The sequence below is a fragment of the Dasypus novemcinctus genome, chromosome 2 (genome assembly GCF_030445035.2).
Source record: "Dasypus novemcinctus isolate mDasNov1 chromosome 2, mDasNov1.1.hap2, whole genome shotgun sequence".
NCBI classification, from domain to species: Eukaryota; Metazoa; Chordata; class Mammalia; order Cingulata; family Dasypodidae; genus Dasypus; species Dasypus novemcinctus.
In genome coordinates, this window is record NC_080674.1 from 6,537,004 (window position 1) to 6,554,367 (window position 17,364).

At 47.7% G+C, this 17,364-nt stretch overlaps 1 protein-coding gene and 1 long non-coding RNA gene across 14 annotated transcripts in view; one reads left to right on the forward strand and one right to left on the reverse strand.

The window, feature by feature from the left end:
• LOC139436277 (uncharacterized) overlaps positions 1 to 17,364 on the forward strand; it is a 107,425-nt gene that overhangs the window by 48,017 nt on the left and 42,044 nt on the right. The gene's annotated exons all lie outside the window — the stretch shown is intronic.
• The window catches only part of LOC101436739 (uncharacterized), a 40,315-nt gene that overhangs the window by 7,976 nt on the left and 14,975 nt on the right, over positions 1 to 17,364 (reverse strand). For 6 of the 13 annotated variants that reach the window (XM_071207395.1, XM_071207396.1, XM_071207390.1 and 3 more), the window contains 4 exons: positions 11,895 to 12,016; positions 3,162 to 4,843; positions 2,661 to 2,771; positions 1,228 to 1,415 (listed from right to left, as the gene is read on the reverse strand). In XM_071207395.1, coding sequence (XP_071063496.1) covers positions 1,228 to 1,415; positions 2,661 to 2,771; positions 3,162 to 3,302 — 440 coding nt within the window. In that variant the 5' untranslated portion in view covers positions 3,303 to 4,843; positions 11,895 to 12,016. Of the gene's footprint in view, positions 1 to 1,227; positions 1,416 to 2,660; positions 2,772 to 3,161; positions 4,844 to 11,894; positions 12,017 to 12,760; positions 13,108 to 17,364 lie in introns of all 13 variants that reach the window. The other 7 variants (XM_071207398.1, XM_071207394.1, XM_071207408.1 and 4 more) reach the window with 5 other exon arrangements.

The following is a 17,364-nucleotide window of genomic DNA, read 5'->3' on the forward strand; positions in this document are numbered from 1 at the left end:
CAGTGACTGTTGTCCAACATTGTGGGCTTGTGTCCAATATTTCAACAAATCTTAACCTTGTCCGAGACCCTTCACCCATATCTGTCTTTCCTGCTCTCTCTACAGAGGAATCTGCATTCCAGAGGGCAGCTAAGGCAGTGACTACTTCTTCTTTGCACCATGCTTCAAAACATGGGCACTTAATACCTGGTGGGTGGGGCCCTCTACCCCACATTTCCATGGCCTAAGTGCATCATATCCTGCATCCCAGGGACCAAGAGCTGCCATATTTTTTGAAAGCCTGTGAGTGTAACTCATCCAGGCCTTATTTTCCTCTTAGTGGCAGGAGCCCAGGCTAACCCCACTTTTCCTAGAGCTGAGAAGCCTCGACAGAACATCTCTACAAATTCTTTAGCATTTTGCTAAACTCCTCTCTTCCCTGGGACCATGGATTCTGTTCATAGGATGGGAAATTTTTGGGACAAAGAGATCTGTCCTGAGCTTCCCGGGACTACCCCACCTAAACTTTCTGACTCCACTGTGGACTTTAAGGCCCATAGATTACATATATTCCACTCATATTTTCCTTAGGTCCATGAGTCTTCCTTGTCCTTAAGTGACCTGGAGGACTGTCTCATCCCTAAAGAAAGACACTGAAGTATCACACCTAACATTCATGGTCTCCCTATGCTTATGAGGTCTAGTGTAATTATCTGACTCCCTGTGGAATGGACATCTAGCAGCAGGGATTTTTACTCCTCCTTTCCTTCAACTACTAATCTGTGCAATTTTCCTACACACATAATCACTATTGATTGATTGAGCCCAACCATCACATTCCCAGATGTCTGATTTGGCAGATTCTACTTCTCCAGCCCCCTCAATGCCTTTTGACTAGACCTTGGTTGAAGAAGTGCAGGACGGAAGTGTCAATCTTCCTTCAAAAAGGGAAAGAGGTTTTTGCTATGGCCTGTTGTAGTTGAGGACTGAGTCAGAGGCTTCTCCCTAGGTGAGTGGGAAATCACGGTGTCCATCCCAGGCCCTATAACAGCCCATGACACACGGACTAACTTGGTCAACACTTCCTATATCTCCTCCCATTTGGTCCTCTCAATAACTATTGCTGTTTGTCCTGCAGGCCCCTACTCATGCCAGGAGTCATCTGAGGCTCAGAGAAATGAATTGACCCCCAGTGTCCAATGGCAATATCTGGCACCCCAGCTGCCATGGAAGGGCTACTGTGCTCACCTGGGGATCATTTTCATCAGGGTTTGCCTAGTGGGGAGGACCACTTTCCTGTTCCCCAGGACGTTGGATGCGCCCAGGTCCTCCCTGCCCAAGTGGCCAGACAGCAGGTGTTGCTCCATGTTCTGGCTGGTTCTAAAGCTCTGCACCAAGCCGGGATCTATTATTTCCTCAGCCGTGTCATTTTCATCCTGGCAGGTAGAATGTTGGGACAAAAAGGGACATGCAGTCAGCAGCTGCAAAATGTCCAAAAAAATGGCTATGCCTCGATTTCACACTGGAAGTCAGTGACCTCCCGTGACTGTGGCAGGATGTGGACTATGGCTGACACTTAGTGACAGGGCAAAGGAGACCAATCCTGGGTTCAAGCCCTGGATTTCAGTGACCTCAAAACTCTTCACTCTTCTCTTCAAAATTAAAGAGAGTTTTGAGGATGTGAGGCTACAGTAATAGTAGATTCTGTATGGGCTAAATTCCTGGAGATTCCAGGATGGGAGGAAGACTCTGGAATGCCCAAGGAAATGAGATGATGTGACAGGGAAGAGAAATCCCAAACGGTCTTGAAAATAGTCAAGTGTCGGCCGCCTTCCAGTGAAGCAATTGTAAATATGATTCTGCCTTGCTGAACCACACAGACCCATTTTCAGACTGTTCCCACCCAATGTCAGCTGACTGCAGGGAAGCACCAGCCCTCACTCTTTTGGGATGACTGAAATGTTTCAAGTAATTTGGCCCCAGCCATTCAAACTCTAAATATGTATAACGTTTGACTGAGCCAAGCTGTTCCTAGTAGCCCATTCTGGGTGATCTCGAACCATTAGACTAGTCAAAGCCGTGGGACATTCCTTGAAGCCCAGTGGAAATGGCAAAAGAAAGGAGTCCCGTCTAGGTCCAAGGGCTTTAAGGCTGAATTTCTGATGTTCCTAGCCTCCCCTTTGGAACATGATACAGCCCTACCACCTGAGCTGTCACAGTATTGACCTCTGTTGGATGGCAAGTTACAGAGAAATAGGTATTATACTATAATCTTCTCTCCCTTTTTGAGTTAAAAACAGCCTAGGAAATGTGAGGATGCTTAAGGATGGAGACACAGTCCAACTGAATGCAAGCAGAAGATAGGGGATGGGGAATGTAGGAGCCATTGGATTAAACATCCAAGGCAGGATCCAAGCCAAAGACTGTCTTGGTTTATGAGAAAATCTGAGTCATCATGAAGGGCTCTTTTCTGATATCCAACCCACATTGCACCTCGTCATGAATGGGTTGGGTTGTGGGGTAAGTGTGCATTCCCAGATTCCTGATAGTGTTGTACTGAATTCCAAGAGGGAGAATCCTTGGCAGGGAGCCTGCAGATTCTGCCAGGGTAGGGTCTAGGTCCTGGGGTCCCCTGACTGTCTTGGACCTGTGTGTGGAGAAGCCCTCAGCTCCCATCTCACCTCTCTTCTCTTCTGGCTTCTGTTGGTGGCCGTGTGCACGGGCACCCTGCTCAGCGAAGTGGTGTCGATGACACAGTCGACACAGTCATCCTGCTCTGAGCTGGATGAGCTCTGCAATGATAGGGTCATCAGCAGGGCCACAAGGCATCAGGACCCTGACTGGTTATCCCCAAGAGGAACAGCCCTACATCAAGTTCTACTTCCAGACGAGGCAAAGACCTATAAGTATAGACCTCCTCCCAGCAGGGAAATGACAACTCTGTAGATCTGGATCAATCTCTGAGCAGATGGGCACCAACCCCAGGCCTCTCCTTCTGTCCCTGCCAGCCATGACCTGGAGAAGAACATGATGCACCCAGCAGGTGTCCACCCCCAATCACCTCTCTGCCCAGCCTGGTATCCTCCAGACAGCCATCCTGGGAGTGGAAGGTGGTGAGGCTGCTCAGGAAGGAGAACAGTGTCAGCATGGTCTGCCTCCCCTGCCCTGGTTCCCTTGGTTACCTTGGATTTCCTTCTGCCAAATGGACGGACTCTTCCCTGTTGAGGGTTGAGCCAACGCCTACAACGTCGTATCAGGCTCTCACTTTGCGTTTTCCTGCGGCCATGGCCTTGCGAAGTAGGCAGGCAGCAACAAGAGAACATCTTCTCTCAAGCATCAAGGCCTGAGTGAGCTGTTCGTTCCGTTAGTATCTAGAATGTGGGCCCTTGGTTACTGGGGTTCCAAGTTCTGTTGCGTTCCATCTCCAGGGAAGTGAGGTAACTTCCTGCTTCCCCTTCTCTGTGCTCCCTCCCTGGATGACAGCTTCCCAAGGTCCCCTCTGGGCTGCTGACTGTTTACCCTCTGAACCATTGCATTTCCCATGTGTGCACAATTTCACCAATACGGTCCTCCTTCCTGCCTTGCTGGGGCCTGGGGGCATCAAGAACCATCTAAGGAGATGGACCTTGGTACACCACCATCCTCCTCCTGCCTGTTCTGTGATCCAGGACATGCCTTTCTGTTTCTCAGGGCTTCCCATGTCTCCCCTGCTGCACAGTGGGTCAAATCTACCTGATCCTTCCGAGGAAAGGCATCAGGTAGATCAGAGAAAATGCCTTGGAAACTTCAGGGCTGGTTTCACATGTAGCCAGTGCACATAGGTAGACAAGGAAGAATATACAAGATGGAGTGGGAAGCAGCAGGGATCACAATCAAAGAGGGCTGAGTTCTGGCAGTGTCATCTTGAGAACATCATGAGCTCCTTGGCTTCATGTCACAATCCATGCCAAAATGGGCTTTAAATTCCATGAAAAGCAGCCTTAGTCACCTGCAGTGGTCAAAGCCTCCAAAGATTTCCCATTCCTTTTAGTTTCAGACCCAAGCCTCCTGCACCGCCTGACCTCTCCCTGGACTCCATAGATGATCCTGTGCTCTGCTGCATCTCGCACACACAAGTCCTCGGTTCCCCAATCCTCCAAGCCTGTGTCTGCTCAGTAGGACACCGAGAGTTTAGAAATCATTTTCCAGCACTCCAGAGTACCGTGGTCATCAGAGAGCCAAGACCAAATAATTCTCCTAGGCTGTGGCACACCTAGGGTCCCCCACTCCAAGCATTGCAGTTTATAGAGGGGACGTTGAGGCCTTCTTTGCAGTAGCCTCCCTCCACCCTGGGAGTTCATCTTCATCCCAGGTGCTCAGATCAGTGGAGGGAGGACCTCAGCTCTGTCCTCTCCTGCTTGCCCTGGGGATGTCCCTACCCAGGCAGAACCCTGGGAACCTCCGAGATCCCACCGCCCATCCAGGTGGCATCTCCCCCTCCCCAGGCTTTGGCCTATGGAAGTGTCAACTGGAGAAAGCTGGCCCTGCCCCATGGCAGAGCTCCCTCCATCCTCTTTCCTCTGTGTCCTTGCCACCTCCCTGGTTCCAGGTCCTACTCTGACTCCCAGGACATGATCCCTACCCATTTGGCCAGTGTGTGTGTGTGCGGGCGGTGCTCATGAAGTTCTTTGGGGATCCTGAGAAGAAAACAACTTCATATGGGCAGAAGCAGGCAGGGGTCCCCATGAGTTAGGGGCTGTGCTTTTCAAAGTTTCTGTGCAAGAGGGTTGAGCCCTCACCTCAGATGCCAGAAGTGTCCAGGTCCTCCTCTGGATTCTGCACACCCCGTGGGCCTTGAGCTTCACCTTTCTCTGGGTCTCTGTTCCTGAATTGAAAAGTGAGGGGTTGGAAATGGATCTGGGTAAGAAGGTGCGCTGGGTAAGAAGCCATCCTCCCCCAGCCTGGGAGGAGGTGGGTGAGGCCACACTTGGGGCAGTCAGGGTGCTGAGCTCCAAAAGCCAGGAGGTAAAGCCCAGCACACAGGGTGGTCGAGCTCATGCCCACAGCAGGGCACACACACACGTCCTTCCTCGGACAGAGGAAGGTACTTGCAATGAACCCCACCTCTCTGGGCATGCGCAAGGAGCCAATGGCTGCCTGCCCGACCCCCAGGGCCCTTCTCTGTGCTAGCTCACCCAGGGGGCCCTGGAACACCCCAAATCCAGCTAGCGTCATCTGCCTGAACGTGTCTGGAGTAGAGACTGGTGTCCTAGGAGCCTCAGAATGCACTGCCTGTGAGATCCACAGGTGGGTGTGGATCTTCAATGCTGCAGTAGCCAATGACACCAAGAGGAGGGCAGGGCAGGACCCCTCCCTGCACCACCTTTCCCCAATCCAGTTGGTGCAGCCGGGGTGGCAGGTAGTCCAGGAAAGAGGCAGAGCCTCGTGCTGCCCAGAGTGGGATCTGCCCACTGCTGCTTGCCAGGGAGCCCCTCTGGCCCCATGTCTGTTCCCCCTTTTGCAGGGAAGCCAGAGGTTCCAGGCCTCAAGGCCCCCAGCTCTCAGGTACTGAGCCCATCCCGCAGGTGGGACAGGGAATCACTGCTCTGTACCATCATAGGTGCCTGTGCTGCCACTCAGGGGCTTTTCCAGGCCTGGAGACTCCCTGGCCAAGTGGCTCCTGAGTCCAGGCCCTTCAGGATTGCACCTGCCTGGCTTTAGTCCCTACACATCCTCATGGGTTTGGGTCCCTCACCCCCTTTGCCTTAAGGAAACGGAGGCTCTGAGAAGTCACCAGTTTTGGGAGGTTGATCTGAAGTGCCCAGGGCCGGGCAGGTCCCAGCAAGAAGAAGGCTCGTGGGAGGGCATGTGCTTGATGGGGAGCTTCCTCAGGGCTGTCTCCCTGATCACACAGGGCTCTGTCACCCAGGGGAGGAGTTTGGGGACTTCACTGCATGGAGGAAAAGGGGGACCCAGTGCAGCAGGACCTAGTGAGCAGGGACCCTGCAACAGCCACATATAGCATAAGCTGGGATGAGGTCTGCCTCAGGGCCCTTCTGGGCACTTGGGGGCTTTGGTGGCTGTCTGCCTCCACACAGGGGTGAGCATGCTGGTGGAGGCCCGGAGCAGACTCCTGGTCAGAGCTGTCATTCCAGAGAAGGTGGTTTCCAGAAAGGTGACATCAGGGACATTGGGGGGCTGCCCCCAATCCCACTCCCCTGGAGTTTCTTGTACCTATCACCATTATCCATGGTGTTGTAGAGAAGGGGAATCTGAATTTCCATAATTTTTGAAAGGAAATTTCTTTTAACTTTAATCGCCTTTCATCTTTCAGGGCCCCATCATACTACAAGATACTGCAATGTATTCTATTCATAAAATCTTAATATTAGAAATGCCTTTATTGGGTTTCCAGTTTTAAAGCCAAGTTATAGACAATGCATAGAAAGCAAACAAAACTGCAGAAGAGAATGGTAAAGGCTACAAGCCTGGATTTTTCTCTCGGCTGAAAAGCTGTGAGAAGCAAGGGGTGGGGGCAAAGCTAAGCTGTGGACTAATCTCCTTAGCCTCCAGGAGAGGGAAGCAGTAGATCCTGTGTAAGCTGATCAATCAAATGATGGTTAATTTCCTGTCAACTAGAATAGGGAAAGTGATGGTTTGATGAAAAATCATGTTCTCAAAGCTGAAATATTCCTGTGTGTATAAACCTATTTTAAATATGACTTTTTGATTAGGTCAATTCAGTTATGTCCTGACCCAGATGTTATTCTTCTTCCTGGAGTCCTTTATAAACAGGATGAATATGGACAGAGTCACAAGAGGGAGAGAGAGCAAGGAAGCCAGAAGCTGTAAGCAACGACACCCAGCAGAGGGCATTTGCATGTACAGAGGAGTCCAGGATGGTGCAGCCTGGCTTTGGGGAGAATGTATTACCTGACGGGGCCTTGATTGAAACATTTTCATGGCTTCCTCACTACACATGTAACCGAATGCACCCCATGGGCAAATTCCCCCAGTCCTGGTATAATACTGTCAGGGGCTGAGCCAACCAGAACAGTTATGGTGTCCAGTGATTTGATCCAACAAGCACTGGTCTGATTGTTCCTATGAGGCTATTTCATCACTTGAACTCATTAGTCAGGTGACTGCACCTGTGCCTGATTATGTCTCCCATCAAGGCAGGAGCTCGTCTTGAGCTTTGAGGGAAATCTTATTCCACCAATTGAAGGCATTAAGGGAAGAACTGATGGTTGCAGCAGTCAGAAAGAGACAGGCAGCTTCTCCAGGAGAATTCGTTATGAACTTCATTGGGGTTTTCCACTTGCTGCCTGCCATATGGTACTTGGACTTGCCAATACCCACAATTACATGAACCAATTCATCTTTTAAAAATTCTCTGAATATTTACATGTATTTATCTCATCTGTTTTGACTAAAGCAGACTTTGGTCCTGAGAATGGTTCTCGTGAAGCAGAATGTTTAAGATTTCTGAGTTGAGTCTGGCGTTTGACAATCGGTTGTCTAGTATTATTTAAGTTTGCTAAAAGCTGCTGGGAGCAATATACCAGAAATGGGTTTGCTTTTGCCCTGAGGACTGATGAGGTTAAAAGCTTATGGTTCTGAGGCCATGAAGGTGTGCAGTCAAGGCATCATCAGGAGACCCTTTCTCCCTGAGCTCAGCTGTGGGCAGTCAGGCACATGGTGTCTCTGCTTGCCACTCCCCTCCCCTCCAGCCTCATAGCTTCAGCTTCTGTCTGCACCAGCTTCCTCTGCGATTCTGTGTTCCTTTCATTTAGGCTTCAGGCTCCTGGGGATGTCACCCTCGGTTTCTGGTTTCCTCTCTATCTCTAAAGCTTTCTTTGGTATCGGTGGCTTTTTATAACGGACAATAGTAAGAGGTTTCAGACCCAACCTGAGGCACATAAGCTAATCAAAGGCCCTTGTAGCAGTTTGATACGGTTTATGAATTCCAAAAATAGAGTTTGCATTATGTTTATAACCTGATCTGTTCTTCTGGGTTAGGGATACCGTTAGATTGTATTGACTTCAGAGGTTTCAGTTTTACTTGTTTAAATTATGACTAGGGCTTTGATTGGGCCACATCACATAGAAAACAAGAAAGCAGAGGAGACAGTTGGAGTTTTTGAACCTGGAGCCCAGGAAAGAAATCCATAGAGAAGCAGATGCATGATGAAAATAATCAGGACTCATTAGACATGGTAGAGTCCCTGGGAAGACAGATGAGCCTCTTTCCTGTTTATCTAGAGCTGTCCTTGTGGACAGCCCACAGCCAAGCCTAGAGAGAAACCCTCCCTGGGAGACATACAAGACTTATCCCAGTCTACAGCTGATATTGGAAGAAGCTGGGGCCACAGAGCCTTAAGGGGAAGAGGAAGACTGAACACTTGCAGATGTTGACAGTCATCTTGCTCCAACAAGTAGCAATAGATTTCTGTGAGGGAAGTAACTATGCTTTATGGCCTTTGTGACTAGAAGCTCCTATCCTAAATATATACCCTTGTAAAAGCTAACAGATTTCTGGTATTTTGCATTAGCATCCCTTTGGCTGAGTAATACAGCCCTTTCATGAAGAAATTTCATCCAAACATCTCACCTACAAGAAGTTTACATGCATAAGAATGATTAGTCCTAAGGACATGACTCTTTGAGTTCCACAAAATCTCAAACTGCCACACACCACCCTCTGGACCTCAGAAATACACATGCAAAATACATTCATTCCACCACAATATTTCAAAAGCCTTAACTCATTTTAGTAAGTTTTAAGTACAAAATCTCACTAAAATCAATTATAGGTGCTCCTCCCCTGCCATAGTTGACCCTCTCTGTAGTCCAAAACTTCGTCAAAAAGGAAGCCCAATATATTGTAAGGTTCCATTAGTAGAAAAATGCAATGTAGTGATGGGTTTAAAGGTTAGATATAGAATACACAGAAATTTAGAAAAATTAAATTAAGGAAAAATAAATTGGGATATCACAGAAATGAAAAAATGAAAAAGCTTTGTTTCTGACATTTTGCCTTTCATCACTGCTACAGGTGTCGCCCTGTATGTACAGTGGCAAGGCAGTTTCTTCCATTTCTTCTTTAGTGTCTACCTCCTTTCTTTCTTTTTTTCTTTTTCTTTTTTTCCTGATTATTAAGTTTCTCTTGACATAAGTTTTAGGTCACAGTAATTCACATATCCAATATATGGTTGTCACACATATCCAACATCAAGGGTGGCCACTGTGGCTGCTGATGGTCAGGAGAGGGAAGAAGAGATATGGTGTGGGGGCATTTTCAGAATTTGGAGTTGTCCTAGGTGGTGCTGCAGGGATGGATGCTGGACACTGTGTGTCCTGTCATGGCCCACTGGGTGTACTGGGGGACAGTGTGGACTACAATGTGGACCATTGTCCACGTGCTGCAGTGGTTCTCCAGAATGCATTCACCAGGTATAGTGAATATGCCACAATGGTGGAAGACTTTGCTCATGTGGGAGAGGTGGCATGGGTGGGGTAGGAGGTATATGGGGACCTCATATTGTTTCAATGTAACATTAAAAATAAAATAAAGCAGAAAAAATAAAATAAAATCAATTATAGACGTATCATCTATCCTGGGGCAAAAATTGCCCTGTGTTTTGGAACTGTGAAACTTAAAAACTAAGTTAACTGCCTCCATTATACAAATGAGGGACTTTTATAAAATAACAATTCCCCTTTCCATAGGGAGAAATGGAAAGGAAAAAGGGTCACAGGTCCCAAAGAGTTCCAAAAAGCTGCAGGCCCAAGGAAAGTTGGGTTGAGGACTGGGGGAAACTATTGAATATGGGACAATGTTAAGTATATGGTTGAAGCTATAATGTTGAGAAAACTCTTTAGAAAATATAATAAGGAAGGATTATGTGTTTGAGGTGCTTAAGGCTGGGGCATCTGGTACAGGGGCAAGGTTCAAGGAAGTGTGTGAGTGCCCATGTTGTCATAGTGTGTTCCATCATAGGGTGGAAACCCATACAATGACTGTGAAGTTGTAGCCACATCTTGGGGAGTACCGATGTTCCCAGAGGGCATTGTGTCTCTGGAGAGAATCGGTGGCTCCCAATTATTTCAGGCAGTCTAGTATGTCAAGCCCTCAGCATAGTTACAGTATCTGTAAATCTGGTCCCTCAAGTAGTGAAGATTGTTTTTCACTGGGGGCCCTGTGGGGAATGGGAGAGAGGTGTAGAATAGACATCAGCAGGGCAACTGGGGGGCAATGGAAGTGCTCCACCAGATCATGCAATGGTGGATATAGGACATGTTGACTTACACCAAAAGTGTATAAAAGTCTATAAGCTAAAAGGTAAACCATAAAACAGAACACAAGGAAGCTAAAAATTTAGAAATTTGTACAGCCTATAATAGAAACCATGATGTAAGCCAAAATGGATGCATGGTTGATAGCTAAGTTTCAAAATCTGTACATCAGCTACAGCAAATATAATATGACAAGTAAGAAGATCATGGCTGGGAAAGGGGAAAGGGTTTGATGTTGGATATAGGGGAGTCCCCTATACTGTGAATTACTGTGATCTAAAACTTTTTGAAGACAAAATTTAAAAATTAGAAAAAAAAAAGATGTAGGCAGTAAGGAAAAAATGAAAGAAAGTGCCTTGCCAATGTACATACAGACAACACCTGTTACAGTGCTGAAAGGCAAAATGTTTGAAATACTTTTATAATAGTTTTCATTTTATTAACGCACCAATTTATTTTTACTTTATTTTAGTATTTCTAAATTATTATGTGTTCTATTTCTAAACTTAAAACCCATCAGTCTATTTCAATTTCCTATTAATTGAATTTGGCAATATATTAGGCTTCATTGTTGAAGAAGTTTTGGAGCACAGAGAGGTAACAACTATGGCAAGGGAGCCACACTGCTTTGGGGCGTTACTGATGGGAGCACATGAGTGGGGGGAGTTCTCCAGGGCATGTATATAGGGGACATAAAAATGTTCTGATCTATGTTGGATATTTTTATAGTAGTTAGAGTTACAAATGTCAACTGAGGGAGTGCTAGTTCCTACCCAGTGGAACTCTGTCACATTCCCCAATGGAACATCAATAATCCCCCAAGTGTTAACGGCAAAGGTCAGAAAGGAAGGATGGTTCAATAATGAGCCCTTGATGCTGATGACTATGGTTATGAGCCTGTGGGCCTGAAATATAAACTAGGCCTGTTACTGCAGGGTGCCTAAGAGTTACCTCCTGAGATCCTCCATGTTGCTTATATGTGGCTACTCTCTAGCTAAACTTAGCATGTAATTGCATTACATTCCCCCCCAGAGTGGGACATGACTCCCGGGGTTAAGCCTCCCTTGTGCTGAGGGATTACTACCAATCACTAACTGGTGATGTACCTAAAAAGACACCTTGAATAAAAGGGCCAACTCAGACCGGCAGAATATCTCAGCCTACATATTGGATCAAGTGCTAAGAACTACTTTTTGACTTTAAATAAAAGGGAGAAATGGCAAAGACAAATGAGTTTATATGGCTGAGTCTTCCAAAAAGAGTCAGGAGGTCATCAGAGGGGTCAGACCTATGCTCACCTCAGCAGGACCCCAGAGAGAGACAAAGTAGATACAACCCTAGGTGCTGGTTCTCCTGAAGGCAATGGAGAACCACAGAGTATACGGTCGGCAGATGCATTTGGAGTTCTGTGCCATGTCAGAGGGCCCTACTTTGGAATTTGTGCTCCTGAGTGTGATGGAGCTGGTCTCAGATGTGACCTGCCTACACATGCCTCTTCTGTCACAATACTGAACCTGTGGTTGGTGCGAAGGATGGGGCATACTCAGGGGACTTGATCTCTGGACTGCCCATGTGCCAGCTGGTCCCTGAGTCTCAGCAGAGTTGTGAAATCATATGCTTTGGTTCATTGGACTTACCCAGGTCAGCTAACAGGGAGGTGAAGACGGTCAACCATCACACTAGGGAATCAAGAGTGCCAACAACTGCAAGCAGAGGAATTGCATCCATCATCCATGTGGAATCTAAGCCTCCTCTTGATCTAGAGGTGGAGTGGACATCATCATCCCATGGTCCAGAGAATGGAGGAATAAAATATGGATTAGAGTGGATTTACTGATATTCTACTATAAAGTGTTGTGACTCGTAATAGAAGAAATTGTAGCATTGAGGTGGAGAAATTGACCACAGTAGTTGCTGAGGGCAGGGAGAGGGAAGAAGGGATGTGCTGTGGCGGCATTTTTGGAACTTGGACTTGTGCTAAATGATATTGCAGGGTGAGATGCTGGACTTTATATATCCTGCCGTAACCCACTGGATGTACTGGGGGAGTGTATGAACTATAGGGTAAACTATTATCTGTGTGGTGCATCAGTGCTCCAAAATATGTTCATGGAGTTTGATGAGTGTGCCACAATGATGGAGGAGGTTATGTGTGTGGGAGGAGTGGGGTGGGAGGGTTGAAGGTGTATGGGAACCTCATATTTTTTAATGTAACAGTTTTTGTGTAAAGTATATATCTTCAAAAACATACAACTTACAAAAATGATGGGGGGGGATGGAGAATGGGGTATATGGGAACCTCATATGCTTTTAAATGTTTTTTTTTTCATGTAATATTCTTTGTGAACTATTAACAAAAAAATGTGTTATTTCCTCATTGTATTAGTCAGCCAAAGTGGTACTGATGCAAAATACCAGAAATCTCTTGGCTTTTATAAAGGGTATTTAGTTGGGGTAGGAGCTTATATTCACAAGGCCATAAATGATAAGTTACTTCCCTCACCAGTGCCTGTTGCCATGTTTTGGAGCAAGATGACTCCTGACATCTGCAAGGGTTCACCTTCGTCTTCTCCTTAAGGCTCCGTGGTCCCCGCTTCTACTCTCAGCTGTAGGCTGTCTTTCTTCCAAGGCTGGTTTCTCTCTCAGCTCAGCTGCTCTGCTCTCCTTAAGGCCAGCTGTAAACTATGAAGCAAATGGTTCTTCTCTCTTCCCAGGGCCTCTGCCTGTCCAAAGGTGCCTCTTCTCTTTCCTCATGTATCTGCTTCTCTGTGTATTTACTTCCCAGGTTCCCAAATTCCAAGTGTCTCCTCTCCCTTGTTGTTTCCTCTGTTATGTGGCCCAGTCAAAGCCCTAGTCATAATTTAATCAAACAAAAGTGACACCTCTGAATTCAATACAATCTAAGGGTATCACTAGCCCAGAGGAACAGAGCAGTTTACAAACGTCATCATTATTTCCTTTTGGAGTTCATCAATAACATCAAAGTGCCACACACATGCAGGAATCAAGGTGAAGCAGGCTAGTTCAGGGAATGGAAAGATGAACCTGGGGCCTGGCAGAAAACCACAGCTGTGAGACACATGCCCTGGGACCCCTCCCTGTGGGAAGGACCTTGTGAGAATTCCCCATTGGGAACAGGGTTTTGTCTGGGATCAAAGGCAAGTCCCGAATATTCTTAGGGTGCCCATCCTGGGAATTGAGGGGTGGGGTAAGTATTTAAAACAACAGACAGCTGGGACTCCTCCCCTGACAAAGGGCGAGGTAATTAATGGTTTAAAAAGTCAGCACAGAGGCTAAGTCATCCCTTTTCCCCTCTTTTTGTCCTTTCTCACTCTGCCTGGACCAGCATGCAAGTCCACCTGGGGACTTGTAATCTGCAGTGGGGACTTGTAATCTGTAAATCAGCCCTTTGGACCCTTTTTTTTAAAAAAAATATTTATTTATTTATTTAATTTCTCCCCCTCCCCTGGTTGTCTGTTCTTGTCTATTTGCTGCGTCTTGTTTCTTTGTCCGCTTCTGTTGTCGTCAGTGGCACGGGAAGTGTGGGTGGCGCCATTCCTGGGCAGGCTGCTCTTTCTTTTCACGCTGGGCGGCTTTCCTCACGGGCGCACTCCTTTGCGCGTGGGGCTCCCCTACGCGGGGGACACCCCTGTGTAGCACGGCACTCCTTGCGTGCATCAGCACTGCGCATGGGCCAGCTCCACACGGGTCAAGGAGGCCCAGGGTTTGAACCGCGGACCTCCTTTGGACCCTTTTTAACCCCTTTTCCCTCTCTCAGCCTGGACCAGCCCACAAGTACACCTGGGGCCCATACTCTGTTCTTTTCTTTCTCTTCTCTTTCTTAATAAACTACCGGCCTTACTAAACTGGTATGTTCTTAAATTCTCTTTTGTAACATACCCAAGAACCTAGAGAAAATCTGGCAACGAGGGGTCCAGGCTGTCACCTAGTGAGAATTTCTCCCCACAGATCTTTCCTAGATAACTGCCTTTCCATCCTGACTTATGGACAGTGACTAACTGCTTTCCTCGTCAGTGAAACCCTCCCATGGCGCCCTGTTCTCTGGGGACTCATTTTCCAGAAGCTCAGATTTTAAACTATGAATTTCTAGTTACTTTGTCCCCAAGAGTTTCGTTCTTCCCTTATCCCTTTCTTCCACAGTTTACTATGAGTAGCAAGCAGAAGTCAGGCCACATTTCCACATTTAGTTTGGAAATTTTCTCAGCTAAATAAGTTCATCACTTTCAAATTCTGTCTTCATCTAACATCTGGAGTCAATTGTGCCAAGTTCTCTGGCACTTTATAGCAGGGGTTATTAAGGGGTCTGTAAGCCTGAAAAAAGACAAAATGTTATTCTGGTGTGGACATGTTGGTCTGGGTGTGATATATTTATGAAATAATACACAATGTAGTGTGGGCTTAGTGAGGGCCCATGGCTTATACCTGACTGGTAAAGGGGTCTGTGGAACAAAAGACATTAAGAACCCCTGCTTTAAAGCAAGGATCACCTTGTTTCCAGCTTGCAGTGACATATTCATTATTTCAAAGGTCTCGTCAGAAGTATCTTTTGCATCCAGGTTTCTACTAACAGTCTCTTCAAAGCAAGAGAAACTTTTCCTCTTATTGTTTTCTTCGAGATTTATTTTTTGTTTATTTCTCCCCTTCCCACCTCCCCTCCAGTTGTCTGCTGTGTCCATTCACTGTGTGTTCTTCTCTGTCTACTTCTATTCTTTTTAAAGATTTATTTTTATTTTATTTAATTCCCCCCCCCTGGTTGTCTGTTCTCTGTGGCTATTTGCTGCCTCTTGTTTCTTTGTCCGCTTCTGTTATTGTCAGCGGCAGGGGAAGTGTGGGCGGCACCATTCCTGGGCAGCCTGCACTTTCTTTCGCACAGGGCGGCTCTCCCTATGGGTGCACTCCTTGTGCATTGGGCTCCCCTATGCGGGGGACACCCCTGCATGGGGCGGCACTCCTTGTGCTGCATCAGCACTGCGCATGGGCCACCTGCACACAGGTCAAGGAGGCCTGGTTTGAACCGTGGACCTCCCATGTGGTAGACGGACGCCCTAACCACTGGGCCAAGTCCGTTTCCCTGCTTCTATTCTTGTCAGCAGTACTGGGAATCTATGGTTCTTTTTGTTGCCCCATCTTGCTATGTCAGCTCTCTGTGTGCGCGGCGCATTTCCAGGGCAGGTTGTGCTTTTTTCACGATGGGCGACTCTCCTTACGGGGCGCACTCTTTGTACGTAGGGCTCCCCTATGCAGCAGACACCCTTGTGTGGCAGCACACTCCTTGTGCACATCAGCAATGCGCATGGGCTGGCTCACCACATGGGTCAGGAAGCCCAGGGTTTGAACCTTGGACCTCCCATGTTGTAGGCAGACACTCTATCCAATGAGCCAAATCTGCTTCTCTGAGGCTTTTCCTTTTCAAGTCTCACAAGTCTTCCAAATTCAACCCCTTAATCATTTATAAAACTGTTCACACATTCTTGGTGTTTGCATAGCAGCATGCACCTGGTATCAGTTCCTCTTATAATTTGCTGAAAGCTGCTGGAGCAAAGCACCAGAAATGTGCTGGCATTTACAATGGGGATTTGTTAGCAGAAGAGCTTAGAGTTCTGAGGTTGTGAATGCATCCAAACCAAGGCATCATCAGGGCACCCTTTCTCCCTGAGCTGCAGCTAGGGGCCATCAGGCCCATGGGGGTGCCCAACTGTCCACCCTTTCTTCTCTGGCCTTGCTATTTTCAACTTCTACCAAGAGTGGTGTCCTCTCAGTGTTTGTGCTCTGTTGATTTCAGCTTCTGGCTTCAGAGTCTTCTTGCTCAGCCTGGGTTCCTTTCTATCTCTGCGGCTTTTTTTTTTTTTTCCCTAGCTGTGTCTTTTTTTTTTTTTTAAGATTTATTTATTTAATCCCCCCCTTCCCCCAGTTGTCTGTTCTCTGTGTCTATTTGCTGCATCTTGTTTCTTTTGTCCGCTTCTGTTGTCGTCAGCGGCACGGGAAGTGTGGGCGGCGCCATTCCTGGGCAGGCTGCACTTTCTTTCATGCTGGGCGGCTCTCCTTATGGGGAACACTCCTTGCGAGTAGGTCTCCCCTATGCAGGGGACACCCCTACAATGGGGACACCCCTGCGAGGCAGGGCACTCCTTGCACACATCAGCACTGTGCATGGGCCAGCTGCACACGGATCAAGGAGGCCCGGGGTTTGAGCCGCGGACCTCCCATGTGGTAGACAGATGCCCTAACCACTGGGCCAAGTCTGTTTCCCTATCTGTGTCTTTTCATTCCACCATTTTAAAGGACCTGGTAATAGGATTAAGACTCATGAAGGATCATGCAGCAGTGAGGTGGCCACTGAGCTTAGAGCATGAGCGAATCGGGCTCATCTGCCTTAGGACAGTGTATATTCTATTGAAGATGACAGAGAAGATCATCTGGGGGCAGCAGGACAGGAGTTCTGGCATGGGAGCCCCCATCTTCCATGCCCTTTTCTCCCCCTCTCTGCTCACAGCTGGCCCTAGGGTCACATGGCAGGAAGACGGAGGCATCTCTCGCTCTGTCCACAGGCTGCTCTCGACATCTCAACATCCACAGATTTCTTCCTTGTTGAGGGAGTCCCTGGATTTTGTCCTGCTTCTCATCATCCCAGCCTGTGCCCCACAGAGATGCTGGATTTGAGTCTCCCACAGTCCCCAGGTCCAAAGAGGCTGGCTCGCTGCTGTCACCACTGCCCAGCCCCTCGTGCACTGTCACCAGATGATACCAGTCATGTTCCACCCAGCAGAGCCTGGCACAAGCTCAGGCTGAGCCTGCACAAGGCTCCATGAAGGCCAGTGCCTCCCTCCAGGGGATTCCATGCATCCAGCTCTGAAAATCCCACTGCTATTTGACCCAGCAGCCGGGATCTCCTTATGGTGCAATGTCAGGAAATAGAGTCTTGTCCCATTGGCAGGGTGTGAGTGAGGGACTCTTGTCTCTATAGCACCCAAAGTCGATCTGGTGAAATGAGGAAATGTACGCCCGACGTAGAGAGCTATGCTCATGCTAGAGTGAATGCAGGGACGCGGATGTGGCTCAGGCAACTGAGCTCCCGCCTACCACAAG